Source organism: Syngnathus acus, chromosome 2, assembly GCF_901709675.1.
Source record: "Syngnathus acus chromosome 2, fSynAcu1.2, whole genome shotgun sequence".
Classification (NCBI taxonomy): Eukaryota; Metazoa; Chordata; class Actinopteri; order Syngnathiformes; family Syngnathidae; genus Syngnathus; species Syngnathus acus.
The window spans coordinates 9,334,886-9,356,139 of NC_051088.1; the positions used below are offsets into that span (position 1 = coordinate 9,334,886).

Consider the following 21,254-nt stretch of genomic DNA (forward strand, 5'->3'; position numbering starts at 1 on the left):
TAATGTCTAATGTATACAGAGATGTCCACATTCATTTTGGTCTCGATTGCCGTTTCTGCTATTAAGAGACATTCCCGCTATCAACTGTGCAAAGAAAGAAAAAAAGAAAAATTGCGTTTTTCTCCAAATGCATTATAATGGGCGCGCAGAAAACTCAAAACTTAAGGAACATAGTGACCACTTCAACACCACGCTGGAAAAGCAATTTTCTTTTGTACTGCGCTCGTTCCAAATTGGATAATTGGACAAAAGATAGGATAAATCGCACACGCATTCGCCCAAAATTGATTTTGCATGCCAACTTGCAAATCTGAGAGGATGGCGCCGCGTTGCGGCAAAAATATTGCATAACCAAAAAAAAAACACCTGCATGCGAGGACATTATTGGTGTGCAACAGTCTACAGCAAGGCGGCTTAAATTATCCCATAAAATAGTAGTTGCATACATGTTGTTTGAGTAGCATCTCTAAATAGTCAAGTCCAGCAACTTTTTTTTGACAATGAACCCCGTAGCTGTTGGCAAGTTGACAAATATCCGCGCCCATTTCTTTTGACTGGCTCACTCTCACTTTTATCAACTGACAACTGTAACTGCCAGAAACCTCAAAACCTGCTAACAATCTTCATATAAAAACACAATAGGTCCTTTTTCAAAACAAACATTTGAACTTAATGTATTATAAACATACTTTCGACCACGTTTCAAGGTTAGAAATGGTGGTGGAAAAATAGTAAGAAAAATTGTAAAAATAATACAATGTTAGTATTTTACAACTTTCTTGCCTACACATTCGTCGCTCACACACACACACACACTTTTTGTAAAACTGAGAGTTCACTTTATTTTCAAGGAGTATATAAAAACCAGCATGGCAGCAATGAAAATATCAATAATAGCTTTAATGGGTGCATGTTACATTCGGCACTTCTCCCACACAAAAACATACACAACCCGTCTCCCCACCTGAAGTGAGGAATGCAACAGACAACTTGTAAATGCCTTCTGCTATAGTATATTTACAATTCATCCTTCATCGTGTCTGTACATGGTAAAAGTCCTTAAATACGATCAACCAGTGAAGAACAGGATACAAGTTGGGACATCTCGATTGTTTGTGGGCTTTCCTCCGAGCAGATTTAAAAGGGTATTTTTCTCCTTCCCATAAAAGGCATGTGCATAAAGCACCGTAGTAAAAAGTGAGTCACAAACAATTAGATAAGTTAAAAAGTCCATGGCGCCACTTCATTTACATTTTCACGCCATAAAACTCTTTCTTCAGCAGGGGTTTCTTTGCAAATAGACACTTGCTCAAAAAAGGTACAAAAAAAAAAAAAAAAAAAAGCCAGCGAAATGTTCAGGTAACCAATAGGGATTAAGAAAATAAACATAGAATGTGCTCAGTGCATTAAGACTTTCCAAACAGAACAAAATAGACTCGCCTTGTTCCACGTTTGTGATAAATAAGATCACATTTGTTACAGTCAAGGCAGTGAGAGGGGCCTTGAACCAAAATTACAGTGACTGAACACAAAACAATTGTGGGAGTTAACGTGTGGACAAAACTGCACACTTGTCTTTACTTAGAATGTAAAAAATTAGATCTATGCAGCCAGACGTTTTGATATGTATAGAAATAACGCTGTAATGCTTGAGCCAATAAATTAATCGCCAAAGCATGACACACAAACTGCTGTGGTTCATTTTAGGGACTTCCGTGAAATGCATAAAGGGTTCTAAGTCATATTTCTTCAGATATTGTTATTGTTACAAGAATGAATTATAACTAGTGAATTCCAGAATTCCCTCCAAACTGTGAACGCAACATTTAGAGGTGTCGCTCTCTCTCTGACCGTCCACGTCATCTTTGGGTAATAGCGTGCCTTTGCGTCCTCGTTACAAACGCACCATTTCATTGCTTGGGAAAGTTGCCATGATCCTCAGAAGGCCACGGCTTCACATACCATTCTTAGATAGGAAAAATATTGTACAATTGTGACTTGTGTCCTACTATTAGGAGTTAAGTGGCAAGATATTTTTTCTCTAGTAATACTCGGACTTTATCTCATTAAAACTCCTTAATAAAACTAAGAGACAGTATATATCTTTGCACTGAACTCTGATCACGACAGGCAAGCATCACAGACGGGATTGTATGATTTCATTCTTTAAAGTGACAGTGTTATCTTTAAATGCCTCTGATGGAGCGTTTGGGGGGTGGGGGGGGGGGGGGGGCACGCTTATCTAGGTTGGTTTGACTGGCTAGAGAAGCATACACACACGCAAGAAGCACAGGCACCCAGCAGTGGCTTGAGAGCCGGGCCGGTTTAGGCAAGTATAAAACGACTTCCATATAATAAAAGTAAACCACCGCCACCCATTAAAAACAATCATTCAAAACCAATATGTGTGCAAGTGAGCTGCTGCCATGGCCACCGGTGTGCACAAGGAAGACTTTAGTGTGTTGATGAAATGCCGTATCAGCAGATTCGGAAACATTTCATGTTTCCACCTTGGCGAAGAGTCCACCACCTGTCTTTGGAAATGTGTGTTGGGACAAGTGCGTGGGGGCCACAAGAAAACCACAACGTGGCAAGCGGAAAGAACATTTCTAGGATGCCCGTTACGTTTTTGTATTGCAGTTGCGCATGAGAACAAATTGTTGCAAAAGCAGAAATCGAAAGGGCATTTTACTGTTTCAGTTTCAAATGTTTGGGGGAGGGTGGGGTGAGTTTTTGTTTTTGAGCCTGGAAATGCAAAACGCTGTAAAGCTATAGGAGGTGTGGGAAAAAAGTGGATGTTTGTTAACACTGTAGCATTAGAAAGAGAAATGGTAGTTTGTAAAAATGAAGGACATGGCTGCTAAACCAAGGGTGGAATGAAGCAACACTGCTGACTAGTGGCCTGGCATGCATATTACAATACTTTCCAAAATTTTTACAGATCTTTGCAACCTGTATTTTTATTGTGGGGCAAACGATCATTATCGCTCTATACTGTACTGACACACTTACATCATAACTCCACGTGCCTTATAGATAGTGATCGGTTTTCTTGCGATATAAGAAAAATCACTGTATTTTTACACAATCACTACCACTGGCAATAGATTGTATCTTGAGGAAGTGTGATTCCCACCCCGAGCATGAATCACATACTTGTGAATGCCCACCCAGCAGCACACAAACAAACGTGTATGTCCTCTCATTTCACGGACCACCATTTTCACACTGAAATGGTAAGTGGGATTATGCCAAGACTTTAGTTACATTAGTGCTATCTTTTCGGGCTCAAACAACAAAACATTGCCGTGTCTGTTCAGTTAAAAATAAAAAATAAAGTCACATGTAAACGGCCTCCGAATGAAATGACAGTCATGGCCGTTCACACCATCAATGAACTGTTGTGACCTCGAAATGAAGCCTTTATCTCACACTTCACTCTCAAGTTAGACAGTGTTGATATATGGATTCATATAAATAAGAAAGTTGAACAGTATAAATATAAAGATTCTGTGTTGTGGATGACTTATGCACATATAGCATACATATGTGTGTGTCATGTGTGTTAATGTGTATATGTGTGCACTTGTGAGCCAGTGTTAAGACAGGGCAGGGCAGGGACTGTGTTAGAGGTGAGGCTTCCCTTCTCCCACCTCATGGAAGAGGGAGGTGTAAAATTCAGGCTCCAGTTGCTTGTTGCGATAACGCTGCACAATCTCCGTGATTCTTTGCTTCCGCCTCACGTGCGGCGGGTTGTACGAGTCACTTTCTAGGCGTTTTCGTCGGCACACGTTGATGATGGTTTGGCGCACCAGAAAGCCTGCCGGGAAGGACGCAATGGTTAAGTGAAGGTTTTGTTTAGTACTCCTATTGCTACCGTCTGCAGTATCGTGCCAGAAATTGCAATTGTTCTAGTTTGTGTGGTCTGAGTAAGTGCAGTTCAGTTGGAGAGGGAAGTCTGGGCTTCCCTGCTTAACCTGCTGCACCTGCAACCAGACTCCGGATAAGCCGTAAAAGATAGATGGATTGATGTGGCGTAAAACCTATTTCTCACATTTGATGAACATTTGGGCCTACTATGTTACTGTATTTGAATGCGGGTAATGATGGCGAGTATTTTATATAGATATAAATTTTTGTTTATTTTTAAGTGGTACTAGGTGCTGGTTCTAATCCAATCATGACGCAATAAAGTATTTTTAGTAATGTGATGAAATTTCACAAAATGAGTACACTTTGTTAAAGTCCTAAAAAATAAAGCTCATTAAAGTACTAAGAACAGAAATAGAAAATGGAGGCTACTACCTAGCGCCCTGCGGCTGACCACCATGCCATCCACCAGAGGGATCACCATACTAAATTTGCCCACAGCGCCATGCAGTCGGATCCGAAAGAGGCCCGTCTTGAGAGGATGGATGAAGATCAGTGGAACGTCCTTCTCGAGTAACCCTGATCTGAAGCAGGAGCAACATTTATAGCGATGATATTGCACATAAAATGCAGAATTTGTCTTAATGATATCGAGCATCCTCAATTTATAACAGTTTCGCTGCTAAAGTGCTGACGTAACCCTTCTTAGCGTTAGCCTTTCACTAATGCATCAGTCAAGTAATAACTATCACAAATACTGTGTGAAAAACACTCGGTCACGAATATAAACCCATCAAATTAAAAACAGAAAGCCTAGCGGTAACTGAAATTGCCCTCTTGTATGATAGATGACGTATTCTAACGCATGCTGCCGAGGACTCCGTGTGCAGGAATACAGTTAAACACTTTAGAATGTGAACATAATAAATATAAAGGAATTTCCAAATTATTAATATATGGTGCCATTAAATTAGAACAGTTTGTTATTGACGTTGAATGGCACTTCTAATAATTTATTGGGAAAATGGGAGCAAAAGGTTTCCATTTTAGCATCAGTCTTCTAGCAGCAACTTTCATTCAAAGGTGAGTGTATTGAACTTTGCTGGAAGCCATTTTCACTCTTAACTGGAGTCACGTGTTTGCCACAGTTCCTTTTCTTAGCAAGCCTTTGCATATGCTGCATGTTCCAATTCCTGTTTTATAGCAACACTTTGCAGAGTTTTTTATTTTTTGTAACAACACTTTCAATTTTGCATCAAAGTTGAGGACAGGGTTATTCTACATTAGCAGTGGCTCGGGGCAATAACGTTGACTGTATCCCATGTTCACTGGCGCGGGCCTGACTGAGACAGTATAAATTATAAATAAATTAACAAATGTATAAATAAAATGCTATAAAAACAAAAATGTGAAATAATCTTTGAAACTCATTGTATTCTATCATGGACATACAGGGTCAGTCAATGGCAGTACTGGCTAAGTCGGGGCCAAAAACAAAAAAATAAAATAAAATGAAAAAAAAAAAAAATTACTGTAGCACTCTGGCGGTACAGTTAGGTTAGGAGGGTCTACTTGAGTAATATCATGTTTAGAGTACCTGCAGGAGGTGCTGTTGCTCATGCTTGCTTCTAAACCTGTGCTGGTTTCACCAAGAAGATCAGACAATGGGAAATTTTCTACAAACACAAACAACACTTTTTCAAGAAACCATTTAAGACCACACAAACAAACACTTTTGTAACACAATATATATAGTGCTAACCACTGAGTGGAATTGCTAGCGAGTTCCAGTACAAACATGCCTACCGATATCATCGAATCGTTCCACCCAGACGACAAACACCTTTGTCTCTGGGCCCAGTGGTGGGAACGATTTTCCGCTTGAAGACCTCTTGGTCTTCACCAAAGGACTCAGCTATAGAAAATCACACAAAGACATAACTTAAATTAAACTGTCCTGTCAAAATATTGCCCAATAAATCAAACGTCACCTTTTTGACAGACTCCAGGTTGTCCGAGTGATTAGGGAACAACTCCAGTGTGAGATTCGGCTGTTTGAGTATACTGGGCATAAGGTCCATGTTGGTGTCGGCCTCCAGTGTGCAGTCACTGTGGACCGATGACTCCTCTGTAAAGATAAAACAGTTTTGTAGACCACCCTTATTTCACTTCAATGAGGCTCCAAACTGGGTGTAAAATGTATTGTGATTCTTGATCCTTCGGGTATTTTTAATGAACCCATGTCACAGAAATATTAAGACAACCCGAGAACTGTTTAAAATTGTGGGAATGGAAACATTATAAAGTACATCTTTAAACAGAAAGGTAAACAGAAAAACACAAATTTTCTGAAATGTGTTCATGTGACTTTGATTTCATACATTTACAGTGAGATCCTTCAAGTTATCATTGATAAAAAAAAAAAAAAAAAAAATACTAACCAGAATGTTCCATTAGCGACGGGACAACAAAGGCAATTTCAGTCAGAGCATCTGCGTAGTACAAAACTTTCTTTTCCCCGTTGAACACTGCACCTCCCGTGTCCTCGGGAGTAGCTGCTTCTTCTGTAAAAGAAAGAGACCACCTCAAATTTCTTCATATCACTGAAGTTGACAAGTTGTCCCCGTTTGATTCACTTACCAGTCTGTTGTACGTCATTGTCGGAGCACGAGTTGAGGGACCAGCTCGTATCGAGGTGTCCTGTCCACCCTGGGTGACTTCCTACGTCCACAGGCCAGCCTAAGGACAGAAGAAACTCCAAAAAGTGGGGCTGAACGCTAGCGGATGATTCCACATTCCTCAGGATCTGAAAAGACAGCACAAGAACAGATTTGACTTGAGACTTATTGGTTACAGCATCCATTGCTCAAGTAACATTTGACTAAGGAAAAAAAGTTGACTCTCTCACACCGTAAAAGTGATCCTGGGACTGCTATAAAAATGACATTTTGTAATTAGTTTTCCTCACCTCGTGGCTGCTCTTCTGTCCAGCCCTCATGTAGAAAACAAAGACTGTGTCAAATGGGCGGCAGGGGAGCAGGTCTAGGTAGTTGATGTCATCAAAGAATCCCGGCAAGGATGACTCCAAGCCGATCAGATGAGGAGGTAGACGACTGTTGTTGGGCTCCTGTCAGTAAGTCACCAATGTACGTAGGTCAAGTAAGAATCTCGTAACAATCACATAAGCATAGCATTGAGCTAAAAGTGAGCAACTATATCGTGCCCCTACTTAGCTCAAGGAGCAGAATTGTTGACAGACCTTGAGCGCCTCCAGAGAAAGAAAACCAAAGTGGGAGAGGAAGAGGCGAGCTGTCTGGAACTCCTGCGAAGGCGGAGGAGGTTTGCAGTCTATCTGTGGGTCAGGGAAAGGCTTGGACTTCCAGATGTCATCACCGTGCCGCTCCAACGTATTCTCATAATCTATTTGCTTGGTCATCAGAATGCGAAGCTTGTCGTGTTGAACTTCCAGCTGAATGAAGAGGATAAGTGGAAACATGTCAAAATGAGATGGGGTGGACAATGTCTAAATGCACAAACCACATTCCCAAGACAGACATCTATTTTCCCAGCGTTGAAATGTTAAAAGCCAAAAGTGGTTATGACTTCATTGTAATAGCATTTCAAATAGATTAATCAGAGGACACATTTATGTTTACACCAGGAATGGGACATGAGTGGAAATGGCAAAATTAACCAATTAGGGTTTGGAATACTGTAACCCAACAATTGGCCCGTGTTGCATGGAGACCTTGGCAAAACATTTGCAACTTGTACAATGTTTAAATTGCCAATTTGTCAATGTTCAGCATGATCGAATTCTACCAGGCACCTTTCCTGACACACGTTGGTTGAAACCGTTATGGCTGTTTTCTTGAATCGTTTCAGTGCATCGAGTCTCAGGAATTGAAAAGATGAAAAAAAAAAAACAAGAGCACCACCTAATTTTCCATGTAACCAGATACAAACATTTCAAGCTTTTCTTTCCTGCCGCCACCCATTAAATCTTCATTAACTCACGTGTTGAAAATAACTCGGCATATCTGTAGCACTCAGATCTTCCTGCCAATCAATACAACACTCCTGAGTTTAGTAACAAAACGTCATTCAGCAATTAGATGTAACAAGCCAAGAGGAGGACAAGACAAATGACAGAAACCTCTCTCACCTCTTTGCTAACAATGTCATCCAGGTCAGGAATGCTAACGTCGGCTTTAACAAGGGGGATCTTGTCCACCTCCTCAGGGAACGGCCTCTGCTTGACGTTGTATTTGATCCCGACATCGTTGTTTGGTGTTGGACGGCCCTCGGGAACAAATACCTGCTGTGGAAGGAGGAGAGGGAGAGGGGTAATGAAGACCACTGGGGTCGTCAGTCTGACTGAACAATTTGGGAAAAATAATCAAATATAATTGTGATTTTTTATTTTCTTTCAAAATGCAGCAATCTTCTGTGTGATCTCACCCTTTGACTGGCCCGAGCACCTCTGGGCTGGTGGAAGAGCTGCATGGTCCATGCATGCCTGCCTGCCGTCCCTCGGATCAGAATTGTAACAGACGGGCTGGGGTCTGTCACAGAGTGAGAGAGAAACACCACAGCCTATTTAACAAGAGCGGTTCTTAGAAAAATCAAAGGTGAAGAGAAATACTCAATGGCTGACTCTGCTCATTGCCGAGAGGTTGCTCCAACATGGCAAGAATAACCGAGTTGTCCAAGACAAAGTAGCGGAAGTTACTGGCCCCGGTGGCGCTGAGTCGTGCGTAGCGAATTAGGGTGTCTTCGTTGAGCAGACTGCAAGTGGACGCAGGCCCACTCGGAGAGGGGAAAGCTCCCAGGACCTGCATGATACTGAAGCCAAACAAGCAAAACAAGAGTTTTGGGGTTGTGGTATATGACGATAAAACGGGCAGGGATATTTTCACATTTCCAGACCATATGCACAGCTGCACAATATTAAAAGATTTTTCCCTACGAATACAACAACATAAGACAAAATGTCAACTCTGATGCTTTTTGATTGCATCTCACCATGATAGCGTGGCCTCAGCTGCATCTTTCACCCTCATTGAAGCGGGGTTGTGTTCCTTCTCCCCTTTGTGTCGCACTTCCTGTTCCTGACGGGACTTGCTGCCAGAAATTCCCAGCTCCACTATCTCCAATACTTCAACCAGACAATCCTTATCCAAAACAAGGTTACATGATATTAAAGGTGAGCTAGTACACGGTACATTTCTAATTTCATGTCTGATCAAGTAATTATTTTGTTTGTTCCATTTAAAATGCACCTTTTCATCCAGCATGTCAGGGTGCTCAGTGAGCCACACACAAAGAAACTGGAAGGCAGCTACAATCATGGAGTGAAGGTCCCTGGACTGAAGAGGAGCTGGACGGCTACACTGGTACACAATGTACCCGCATATAGAGCTGACGGCCCGTTTACGATCCGCGGAGTCAACCCCCACCTTGACCTAAACAGAAGACAAAATGATTGCAAGTGTGCTTAAGCGAGTTTGGAAGTGGTTTTCTAGTGGTTCTTTATAAATCTTTTTCTAGGGAAAGGATACAATACACCTTTTACTTTTTTTTTCTTCATACATATGGTATAAGGAACTAAACTACATTTGTGTGTGGGGTTTGGACAATGAGGCATTACCTTGGCAAGGCCAGCCAGGAGTTCCAGGGCAGCTAGTGAAATGCTCATGTCTTGCCTCCATTGGGAATTGAGCCTCTGAGTGACCAGGTGGATGCTACGCACCAACAGGCCTGCCGCTGTATCTGGAAGAGCTAAAACATATAACAGCCCGAAATACCAAATAGAGCACAGCATAGAAAACACCACATTTCATGGAGTTAAAGATGTGCCTTACATCGATAGATTGAAGGAAAAAAATGGGTGAGGGAAAGGAAGCACAGTTTGAGAAGATTTCCCACATATTCAAGCCTCGATGTAATTGGTACAAAAAGGGCAGGGCAATGCTGACATTTGACTTCATTCAATTCTTCTTGCTGTTTTCCCCCCACAATCATGTCTGATGTCCCAAATAACTGGATTGTACACACAGTATGTGATGCATTCAAATAAGTGTTGGTGCTCCATAGGTTTGACTGTACTCTATGAACAATTTTTTTTGTTGGGTAAACTATCACAAAATCATGCTCAAACAGGGGAAGTACAAAAATTGAGTGCAGGGCTAATGTTAAATTTGACCCCAAGTACTATTAAATGTCATATCAGCAGCAGATTAGTAGTTTGTTACATTCAATCTCAGAAATGCACGTTGCAAACATTGCTCAGCCCTACAGTACATTTGAAAAGGATAACAATATGTTTGGCAGGAGAGGGGTGAAAAAAATCATCTCAGAGACTTCATTTCTTGTGGCAAAAACAGTTAGCACAGCATCACAGCAAATTCACCTACAAAGATATTTTATCCAACGGCTCTTAACTCTGCATACCACTTTAACCACGTTAGCTATAAAGAAGTAAAAATGTTCAATTAGTACATTTCAAATTCTAGGCAAAGACGACATCTAACAATGCTCACACTCACCCAGCAGTGCGAGGCCAAGATGCGTTCAAATTTTTTTTGTGTTCTCAAATGTGTCTAAAATGTGTTTTAGTAGGTTAAAGTGTGATTTAATGGTGTTGGAGGGGTACTTTAAAGCAGAAATTATACGTCTCTCTATGTGTTAAATCTTTTACATACACCCAACAGGTCAGGGACACAACTCTCTTCGATGATCGAGGGAGCACTGTAATACTATAAACTAAACAAAAGAAGAATAAAAGCGATTTTTTCATGAATTGACATCTCCTACCATAGTCTCGAAGGAGTGCTTGGGCAGGACGTTCACAATCTGGGCTGGTTGCCTCCGTGCTGCCCCCACTGCTGAAGCTAATGCCACTGTTATTTCTGCTATGACTCTGGTTTCTCACTGTCACGTGACTGCCATCTATGCTTCCCTAGCAACATTAAAGAAGAGGATTAGAAGCCTGCTCCAGCACACGTATACTGCTTTGTAATAAGTTTTTAAAACAAACAAACAAGACCTACTGTTTCAGTCTGTGTGCCTATGGACTCCAACAGTGCAGAGTCTTGAACAATATTTAGCATTGCACCTGAGAAGGGAGAACAGATGAAAACGACAACATTAAAATTACTAAAGGAACACTGGTTTGGATAATGAATGTTGGTTTGGATGATTACAATTCACAGTAAAAGAGAAGAACAATTTAATAAGACTTAGATGAAGGCTTAGAATAAAGTACAATCGTTCAATTCTTACAATTAATGATTTTTAAATATAAACATAAGGTTTTCTAACAAATCATAGTTATTTATATTGAGCACTATGCTATACTGTAATAATTTAGTTGGATTAGAAATAAAATATCTAAACACTTTATCCCATACTTAAGACTATTGAATATTTCTGTTCATTTGAAAATTGCATCTGCCTTTTTTATTGTTCGAAATGATGTGTTAAATTGATTTCAAGCATTTTGGGGCACCTACTTTGAAGTAAAGAAAAATATATAGCAGCAGATACCCAAGATGAGCTGTGTGTTGGCAGGGTCGGTCTCTGTCTGCAGGGCTCCGATCAAAACATTGACGAGACGCAGCCTCAGGGACAAAAAAGACACAGGCTGGTCGTGCGGCGATCCGTCTTCCTCGTTAAACTTGCCCTCCAAAAGAACCTTTAAAAAGACACCATCTGAAGTGAATGTACTGTGCAGAAGATTGGCCTCCAAAAAGCTTCGGGAATGAATAAAAGCTACAATTTACCTCCGATTTGATGTTGCCAAAGTGATGAGGCAGTGGCAGCATTGCCAGCAGAATATTAATGGAGGCTCTCCTCAGATCGGTGGGATTTACATACATCTTGAATTTGGACAGCTCCCTAACAAATGACCACAGCAGGCAGACTTCAAGAAACTTCAAGTGATATCCCAAATTTACCAGTGGAAAGATTCTTGAAAATGAATTATGCCAAGAAGAAAAAAAAATCATGGCGAAACATAATTCAGGTTATGATCAGCCTACAAGCACCATGCTACGAGCCTGACCTGTCTGGTACAATAGTCTCCAAAGCCGCTATGAAGTATGGCACAACCACATTGATGCCCTTCAGGTCAGTGCAGAAGAGAGAGGAAGAATTAAGAATGATGGAGGCCAGGACAGGTCTACAGATGAAATCAGAGATCTGGAGACCTTGAATCAGCACCATGTAGAACCTGTTGGTGAGGAGAACAGAATTCTCAATACTGTGCAAACAGTTGAAATAAAATTCATGAGCTTCAACTCTGTTCCTTTAAGTAGGGATGGGCACAGTACTGAAATCAATAAATAAGCGTCTGATGTGGAAATATTCCCCACTACAAAGCAGTCTGAAAATGTTACCTGGAGAGGTAAACAGGCAGAATTTCTTCACTGGTTTTCTTGCTACAGAAGATGCGGCAGAGAGTACCACAGGCCTCAGCCCGGCCTGCCTCATAGCTCTCCGGAAACTCGTTTGCATCAAACATGGGATTGGACACCATTGAGTCGCTGGACATTTGGGAACCTTTCCTTCTCAGCTCCAGTCCTACTTGCGTAGCTATTGCTGTATAGGGTGGGAAAAGACAGAATGAAAGCAACCTGAATTGCAAGGTGGCTTTTTCATGAACGTGACTAGTGCTCATGCACATACTGTACAGGCAAACTTAAATGTTAGCACCAAAAAAAATAAAGAACACCATCAAAAGAAAACAAAATTGCTATCACATCCAAATAAACTTAATACATCCATGACAATCCACACACTCACATAATTCCAGAGCATACAACAGAGGGAATTCTGACACAAAGAGTTTGCCGTCCAGGGACATAAAACATGAGCGAGTAAAGTCTCAAGACCACAAAACAAAATCCCTGTGTCAGCTTTCTGGCTTTTGTAATTAAATGACTACCACTCAGGGTACAGATCATTCACTTCATGCATTGAGGAACCAAACCAGTAAAACCAGAGCTCAAGTCAAACTGACAAAACAAAATGAAGCTGAACTTGAGATGAGCTGAAGCCAAATAGGAAGGATTAGAGTGGCCGAATGGAAAAAAATAAATCAAACAGACTGGCAACGTTATGGTCGAGATAAGTTGTCAGTTGATGAAACTCTTTCCGTCACCTCCAGAAGACGCTGAGATAACACTGATGGAGTTGTTTTGGTTTGTTTTAGCGGGAGAATGAAGAGTGAAAACATAAAACGATGGCACGTAATGGCAATGATCATGGGGCAACTCAACTCAAAAACAGGAAGATTGGTCAAGAAACGCAAATCAAGTGAGGGAAAACAAAGCTGCTGTTCCTACTTACAAGATTTATAAGAAAGGAGAATTTGGATAAAAGAGGCTGCAAGATAACAGAAATAGTGGAGAGAGACAAAATCAAAGCACAGCCAATTCATTTCAGGCATGAATTGAGGTTTTGTTGTTGTTGTTGTTGCTGTCCTCGACAAATGACAAATACAACTGACTCACTATAATCAGACACTGGCGAAGCGTAGACAGGACACTCCACAAAGAGAAAGCGCCGACGAAAGCGAGGGACCAATAAAAACAACCATGCATACTGTCACTCAGTGCGCTTAGAGTTACAGTATACTGCACCCCCCCCAAAAGTCGACTGCGCTCTGAAGGGAAACAGTGCCGCAATTGATTGCAAGGTGTCGTCTATTTAAATAAATGTAACACCTTACATATCAACAGTATACACACACACGTATGTATGTGTACATAACATGCATCCATCACATTGTGTGCAAGATAACCTCTACTATGTCCACCGTCTAGCATTTCACCGTTAGTGCTCCTGCTATAATCGCAGATTTTTAGGCGATCGTTCTCTATGCGATCTTAAAGTACAGGCAAGTCAGAACTTAGCTTTGCTCGACTTCAAAGGATGAGTACGATGTAGCGTAACATTGTGGGCAAGCACTGAGGTCTACTGGAAGAGATGCGACAAATAAGAGGCAGAAAAGTTCCCTATGAATATATCTATATATACCTGCTCTTGTCATGTTAAACTATCAATTGTTCATTTTGGTGTTCACACAATGTTTACGGCTTTGTTTCATGTGTCAGTTTTAAAATAAAAGTTAACTGGGAGTGACAAAATGATTCAAGCAATTACGCTTTGCCTTGTTTAGAGAACTGTTGACAAGGTACTGAGGAATATTCTACAACTCAATAAGTTTAACTGTGTTTAAAGAGTGTGGAAGAGATAACACTAAATAAAAATAAAAAATGTCTACCACCTATTTTCACAAATTGAAAATGGGTCTGGAAGGTATCCCCCACCTAAAACGAGGGTTCATTGTGGTCAGGTTTACATTGTTGGGTGATGTAAATGAATTAAAATCTGGTGATTATTTTATAGCTAAACCCTTCACGCATAGAAAGGCCCCAAAAAGGTTTCTAAGTCAATGGCTGAAAACGAAAAAGGCAAGAACACCCCAACAACATACAGTTTAAATAAAATAAGACACAAAAACCACAGAAAAACACCACAAAAAGAGGCAGATTAACTGGCCAGCAGCAAAACACCCACCTGCCCATGCATGGAATGGAAAGGATAAGAGTGGGGTTTCGTCTCATGCCTTACCAGTCATGCTGGGGTCTCGGCTGAGGCCGCTGTGGAGTTTACAGTGCACCAAGGCGGCGTCGAACAACCATTGGCCAAACAAGTTGAGGATGCTGTTGACCTTTGGCCGCGCCGGAGCAGGGAGCGGCCGCGACTCCCAACTGCTCTGGTTTGGGCTGGACAGCAGGGTCGGTGACGAAGATGTCTGTTGCTGCTGCTGCGATGCTTTTGGTGGTTGACTCGCACTACCCTGCATTGGTCATATTCAATGAATGAATAAGAATTCAGATGGCAAATCCACACATTTTCAGCCATCTCAGGAGGCTGGCGTTTTATCCACCACTGCCCCTCTGAAGATGGTCACATGACCAAACCAAGAAAACAGGTGAACTGTGACATTTTGCAATGCAAGCCTGAGAGCAGTCTGATGTCATTTTCAGGTGACAGCAGATGTCAAAATGGCTACTCCCCGAGTTGGATGAGAAAGTATGTATTGATCTGCTTAATTCTTCGTCTGACACAATATTCGTCAGAATACCACGTTGGGACTTGTGGTGGCATAAAGAACCTATTACTGCAAAGAAAATTTGTGACTTAAGTTCCTTTTTAATAAGTGACGGAGGTCATCCAAAAAGCCTCCCATATCTCATTCACAAACTGTCACGAACGAAAAAAAAGTGAACCACTAACACGGCTGTGCAATTAAGATCAAGAAAAAAAAATCTAAAAGTCAATCACATAACACGGTGCCTGAGTTGAACTTACAGTAGAACTCTTGCTTGTGGTTTTGGTGACAACCGTGTGCCGCTGTTTGCGGCTGTGAGGGGGCGTGGTGTTGGCAATGGAGGGAGGTGGAGACATGCTCATTCTGTTGACTGGGGTGGGCGGGGCACTGTCAGCTCGAGGACGGGATATGCCTGATGAGACGGAAAGATCAAATGAGGTACTGCTTTTCTGGAAGAGCTGGGCTGGGAAGACAAGTGTGACAATAAAGCATTTTTTCTTTGCCGTTAGGAGAGAAGGAGACAAAATGACAATAGAATCTGGGAGTTGATTTTAGGCAGAATTAATTTGTTAACATGCGAGACAAGTGGTTAGAACCAAATCATAGGTGCTTGATATTCATCCTGATTGACTGTTCCTTGCCCACAAATGAGACCTTGCAGGGGTTACAGATGCACCTGCAAGGTGGTCTGAACTCCAGTTGTTAAATTCATCACCACCAGTGAACAGTTGACTTTTGTCATATTATACAACACGGCAGCTGGTGTCTGTACCATGGGAACGCAGCACCGGACAAAAAGAGAACACCCTCTCCCGCACATCTCTCTTTTCAACTGAGACACCTACAGTATAGAGAAAAAATACACACTGACATGTGATTCTGATGATTTTACTGACATCGGGATTTTTCGCACGGCAGAGCTATTACGAACTGCTATTACGTACGATTAAAAAAAAAAAAAAAAAAAAAGGAAACCTTGCAATTCTTGCAGACTTTGCCTATCCTGGTTAGGTTACATAGTTTAAGTTTCAATTATATTCATATTACTTGCATGCATGTACTATGATGTTGGACATGTAAATGTTAAAAAAACAAAAATTGGTGAGCTTATGGACAACACTGTGGATCTATTTGGAAAATTCATATCTACTTACCAAGGAAGGCATCGACAAGGCAGCTGACCCCCCTCATGGCCCTGAAGAAAATCTGGGGCAGTTGCTTGAGACAGGGATGAAGAACCACCTCGTGCGGGATGCTGCTGGAGTTGAGAAATTGTTCTTGGAACTTGGGAGTGGTGCTCACTATCGCCGGGTTGCTCAGGTCCACTGGATTGCTAAGAACAAAAATTGCGATGCAATTATTTCAGGAAATGTCCCTGCCATAGCCACAGACATGAATCATGATTAGATAGAAATGGGACAGTTATAATACGTACATCATGTAACACTATTTTTAATAAACAGAGTGAAACTTTAAAAGAAAACAAGCGTATTTGTTTTGACTGGTCTGCTTTCTATGGCATCACAATGTGAGAATTTTAATACATTTCTTGACTTGTATCATTTAATTATGTAATGCATTACATTATAATGTAAATAGGTGAAGGTTTGAAAATCTAGAATTTAAAGTTCAGCACACAGTGCAGATAATGATCTTATTGGAAACAAGTGGATCAACACATGTATCCAACCCAAATATTTTTTTGTTATATAGAGTAGTTATGGGAGGCTTTTAGTACCCCGACAGCACCACAACTCTAGTCACGCCCAACACAAACACAGGCTCAACGGAGAAAGGGCAGCACGTGCTCTGGCATTGGGCGAAGTTCATGTACCTGAGCATGTGGAGAAAACGATACCACGCCTGTGCCACACAGTCATTGTCCATCTCTAAAGGGATCAGGTTGGCATCCTCATCAGGAACTTTAAAAGCTGGGAAGGCGGGCCCATGGGTGAAGCGCAGAAGTCTGAACAGAGAATGTCAAACAGAACACTGTTTACACAATACTCAAGTAGAGGACACCAAATAACCTTTATTCCAATGGCCATTGTTACTAAACAGTATTACTGTACAACTACATATTGCAACCCCCCCCCCCTTAAAATACCCAACCAATAAAGAAAACAAATGAACTAATGACTACTAGTCTGTTAGCCTGGGAAATAGCACAGCACAAAATATCAATTACCTGTCCCAACATGCTCATTGTTTTCTTATTTAATTTTTAATCGACGGAGCAACAGAGCTTCTTTTCAAACACAGAGTGAGTGTGACTGTTTATCACTGCAAAACGACCTTGTACGACATGTTAAGCACTCAAAAGCACTTAGTCCTTAACTACTAACCTGGAGGTGAGGGCACAGGCTACGCGGCTCCACTGCTCTACAACTGGTGGATGATGTCTCCAGTTGGCCAGCATCTCCTTCGCCGTTTTCCAGTATGGCGGCGTGGGAAAGCAGCGGGCGCACGCCAGAAGCCACACCTCAAACAGCACGGCCATTAACTTTTCTGCTAGTTTCTCTGCCACGCCCACTGGTAAACGAGAAGTTAGGTTGTGGTAGTTAGTAAGGCAATGCGAGCTTAGGTTTTCAATCTGCAACCTCATGCTTAAAAACGGATAGGCCTCTCCCATGAATAGGGAGTACGTTCATCGAGTCTGCAATTGATGTACAGGAATTACCTCCAACGGTGGGCGGAGCAAGCAAGGTGTCATTAATACGAAGCAAGAAGAGTAGCAGCACCTCCCAGGTCTCCCTCACCATACAAAGAGATTCTCGTGCTAGTTTTTGGACAGCAGTCAGGACTTGCTGGCATAGCCTGATATGATTCAAGCTGTGCTGGTCAGGCCTGGAGGACGATTCAATGTGATTACAGCATGTGGAAGGAGTCTTTCAAACTTTCAATAATCAAACAAAATATTTTGTACCCATAACTTACTTGAAATTAATTTGAATCAGTTTTGTTGAACAGTTGTGCACGAAAGGTCATACATAAAACGGGCTCCAGCCAAACATCAACAGCGAATGCCAAAATGTCCAAGACGCATATTGGGGACGTACGTACCTTGGCACAAAGACATTGTGGAGATGTTTCAGGATGGTCTGCACATACAGATTTGGCTCTTTGACCACAGGCTGAGGCATGGAGTCCCTGGGTGACACCAGGGCCATCATCCAGTCCGTGTACACATCAACACACAGCTTGACAGTGTCACCCTCGAGGGGAAGGGTGAGGCCGTAACACAGCACCTCCATGGTCCATTTCACCTTGGGAGCCAAACAGTTACCATTTGTAATGGGCACGTTTATTCTAGAATTGTATTGTTTGCACGTTTTAACAATACAAGGTGCACAAATTATTTTATTGCTTGAAAGACAAATATTTCTTTTAGGAAGAAGCTCAAGGCACAGCTTTGTATTCTATAATTGCCAACTATCATTAAAATTGATAAGTTATACTTTGCTTATCAACAGAAGTTTAATTGGGTTTTTTTCAGACTTGTATGTCAGTTAGTTATTAAACCATTGCCCGCACAGACAGGAACGGTTTTATGACGATGACAGATATTTTCAATATACTGTATTGTTTCTAAAGAAAACCAAAGTGAAGCACAACCTTAAAGCGTCTGTTGTGTTTGTATTACCACAAGCGTTGTTTGTGTTTGCCTTTGAAGCTGCACTGTGAAATGTATCCGATGCGTCAACCGAAGCATCGATAGTTCTACCAAAGCGGTTGTTTTGGGATTCTAATCTAACAGATGGCAGACTTCCCGGGGGCATTCCGAACCGACGCAGCGCACAAGCCTCTCTCACCTCCTTGTCCGTCTTGAGGATGTTCTCGGTGGCGACAGGGCTGACAGCCGTGCAGAGCGGCTTGACCACAGCATTGGCCACCTCGGTGCCCACATTGGTGGGGTAGGAATGCAGGACACTGAGGTGGCCCTGGTCGCTTTGCACCACCAGCTGCAGCGAGCGCCACTCTGAGTACATGGTGCCGGCGTTTGCTGCTCTTCTACTCGCACCTCATACTCACACCTGCGGACACACGTTCAAAAATTCAAAAAAGGGCTTTATTTTGATGCGTGGTATATTTAGCTAACTCCCTTGCTACACCGTGATCAACGATTGAAGGTCCATGTAGCTGCAGCTACCAAAACTAACGCTACTACTTTGCGCTACCATTTGTACATCACATGCAGATGTTTATGTTCTTGTTCTTGTTTACAGCCCTGCTAGAGGACCACAAATGTAAACAACATGACGGAGGCAAAGTGGAAAGACAAGTGGGGGCCAAAGAAAGAAAACCGTAATTTGATAGTTTGGCCTTGGTTTAGTACCACTAGGTACTTTTTAAAAATGTTATGTGTATTTAGTTTTTATTCATTTTATTGTTTTCTATATAAAATGTTGAGAAGAGTAAAGAAAACAAAATGGACATTCATTGCATTTTAAATATACGTAGGACTAGTGGTCTGAAAAAAAAAAGAAGAATTTGAAGTAGAAAATCTGTTTAGATTTAAAAGATGCACGTGCATCGAAATGAAACAAATTATTCTACTTGGAAATAATCGTCTTTTATTTGAAAAATATTTACATATTTTATTTTACACATCTTCTTTCATAGTAAATAGTTTCATTCTTTTATACATAAAAACATAAAACAACAAGAAACTCATTGACAACCATATTGAATTGAATTGTAGTCCCACTAAACTGAACCAAATTCAATCATTCCACAAGTCAAACCGTCCTCGAATCGTATCGCACTCAATGTATTAAGATACGCATCAAGTCGTCCTTTTGGGGCGAGATGTACGTCCCTATTAGGTGCTAGGCATAAGACAGCACAAGAAGTCTGTATTTCTTGGAACTTGTCAGAACTGTATATGTGCCATTGTCCTCAAAGAACGCTATATTCATTTGGAGAAAATGTTATTGTAGCTTTTACCATGTGACGCCATGGAAAAGCTATCCAAAACTATTCAAGTAAATTAACTGCAAAGAAACAACATTTACCAGATTTATACAGATTTTGGATTTTTGACTGAACCAGTCCAAACTACAGTGAGACCACCAATTCATCAGTTCGTGCACTGATGCACTCATTACCAATCAAATAAAAAATGTCTTCCCGTTTCATATCAGTTTGCATTACACCCAACATATTAGAGTCACTACGACCATTTTAATGCACATTGCACACTCTGGCGGGGCTCAGTGCTGTACACAGTTGCCTGTCATAAGTTTATGTTACCATGATTGGTCACAATAACTAGCTAGCTGCAAATATTTCGTTAAATGCAAAGTTGAACCAATTCAGTTGCGCATGACAAAAAAGATAAATAGAAAAGAGAGAGTACCATTTGCTCATGGGTTAACTCTATGCACACACAAAAAAATACATGCCGGAGCTGAGGAAATAAATGCTAACTGATGTGCATTCGGTGGAGTTTGACAGTAAACCGGGGCGCATAAGGCATGTCTCATATCTATATATAATTGTTACATTGTCCCGATATGCTCGAATGTGTCAATGAACGGGAAGAAATGATCAGCGAATGCTAAGCTTCGGGTCAGAATTTCAACCAGGAAACGGGACCATTAGCTTGTTGATGCTAGCTAGCGAGAACAACGCATATATGTAAGATTAGCTCCCTCACGATAGCCACTGCTTGGCATCTGCGGTACGGTACAAACAAGAGCAGATGTAGTCGAGTGCAGAGAACATTACAGTTATTCCAAAGCAACGCTGTAGTTTATTCGACTTGCAATCAAGCTTTTGCCGAGTTAGCGCCATCGTTGACATTAGCCTTGTCATCGGTGCTCAGCAAGCAAACGGAACTGAAATGCTTTCGTTTGCCTAATACGCAACGAGTATTTTCACTTTACCTGGGCCAAATGGGGATGTCATAGCAGGTCTCCGAAATGCGCAGTTTGTGCTCCAGGTTATTGCCTGGGTTTAAACCCTAATAGCCTCCATCTTCGCAATGTCAAGACTGGAATAGTGCAGCTTGACACGGGAGACAGGATGTGATACTGACGCCTCCAACTGGTTGCTAAATAAACAGCAGCGGATTTCGCCTCAAAGTACGTACGGTCCTCGTGTTACGACGGTTTCGTTCCGTCGTAAAACGAAGCACTCACATAGATCCATACATGACGAGGGGAAAATGCCCCAAACGCCGTTCGTATCCTTACTGCTGGGGCATATGAAATATGAATATGAATACGAATATGAAAAAAATATTTTAATCACGATTATT

General features: G+C 41.5%; 1 protein-coding gene across 15 annotated transcripts; it reads right to left on the reverse strand.

Annotated features, from left to right (window-relative positions):
* Positions 1 to 879: 879 nt before the first annotated feature.
* ralgapb (Ral GTPase activating protein non-catalytic subunit beta) lies at positions 880 to 21,034 on the reverse strand. 15 transcript variants are annotated; one of them, XM_037245988.1, is made up of 34 exons: positions 20,881 to 21,034; positions 18,805 to 19,026; positions 18,056 to 18,258; positions 17,673 to 17,839; positions 17,338 to 17,524; positions 16,827 to 16,958; positions 16,147 to 16,325; positions 15,765 to 15,833; positions 15,253 to 15,404; positions 14,509 to 14,737; positions 13,222 to 13,257; positions 12,270 to 12,471; positions 11,936 to 12,103; positions 11,655 to 11,769; positions 11,419 to 11,566; positions 10,923 to 10,987; positions 10,687 to 10,831; positions 10,287 to 10,340; positions 9,521 to 9,651; positions 9,153 to 9,335; positions 8,896 to 9,044; positions 8,528 to 8,715; positions 8,332 to 8,435; positions 8,036 to 8,191; positions 7,888 to 7,950; positions 7,130 to 7,339; positions 6,839 to 6,997; positions 6,511 to 6,676; positions 6,312 to 6,434; positions 5,862 to 5,998; positions 5,677 to 5,785; positions 5,468 to 5,546; positions 4,306 to 4,454; positions 880 to 3,820 (listed from the first exon to the last, which is right to left on the reverse strand). In XM_037245988.1, the coding sequence occupies exons 2-34, from the start codon at positions 18,979 to 18,981 to the stop codon at positions 3,627 to 3,629; spliced, it is 4,728 nt and encodes a 1,575-aa protein (XP_037101883.1). In that variant the 5' UTR covers positions 18,982 to 19,026; positions 20,881 to 21,034; the 3' UTR covers positions 880 to 3,626. The 15 variants fall into 15 exon arrangements, with proteins under 15 accessions (XP_037101883.1, XP_037101885.1, XP_037101884.1 ...); XM_037245990.1 differs by lacking the exon at positions 20,881 to 21,034 and having other exon boundaries at positions 9,521 to 9,642; positions 18,805 to 18,981; XM_037245989.1 differs by lacking the exon at positions 20,881 to 21,034 and having other exon boundaries at positions 8,036 to 8,188; positions 18,805 to 18,981.
* Between the last annotated feature and the right edge of the window lie 220 nt (positions 21,035 to 21,254).

Excerpts from the sequence above, each read along its gene's own strand:
- ralgapb (XM_037245988.1), bottom strand. The coding sequence starts at position 18,981 with ATGTACTCAGAGTGGCGCTCGCTGCAGCTGGTGGTGCAAAGCGACCAG. Across the intron at positions 15,405-15,764 it reads TCCGGTGCTGCGTTCCCATG|GCATATCCCGTCCTCGAGCT; the intron begins GTACAGACACCA and ends CCGTCTCATCAG. Across the intron at positions 3,821-4,305 it reads GGTCAGCCGCAGGGCGCTAG|GCTTTCTGGTGCGCCAAACC; the intron begins GTAGTAGCCTCC and ends CCTTCCCGGCAG.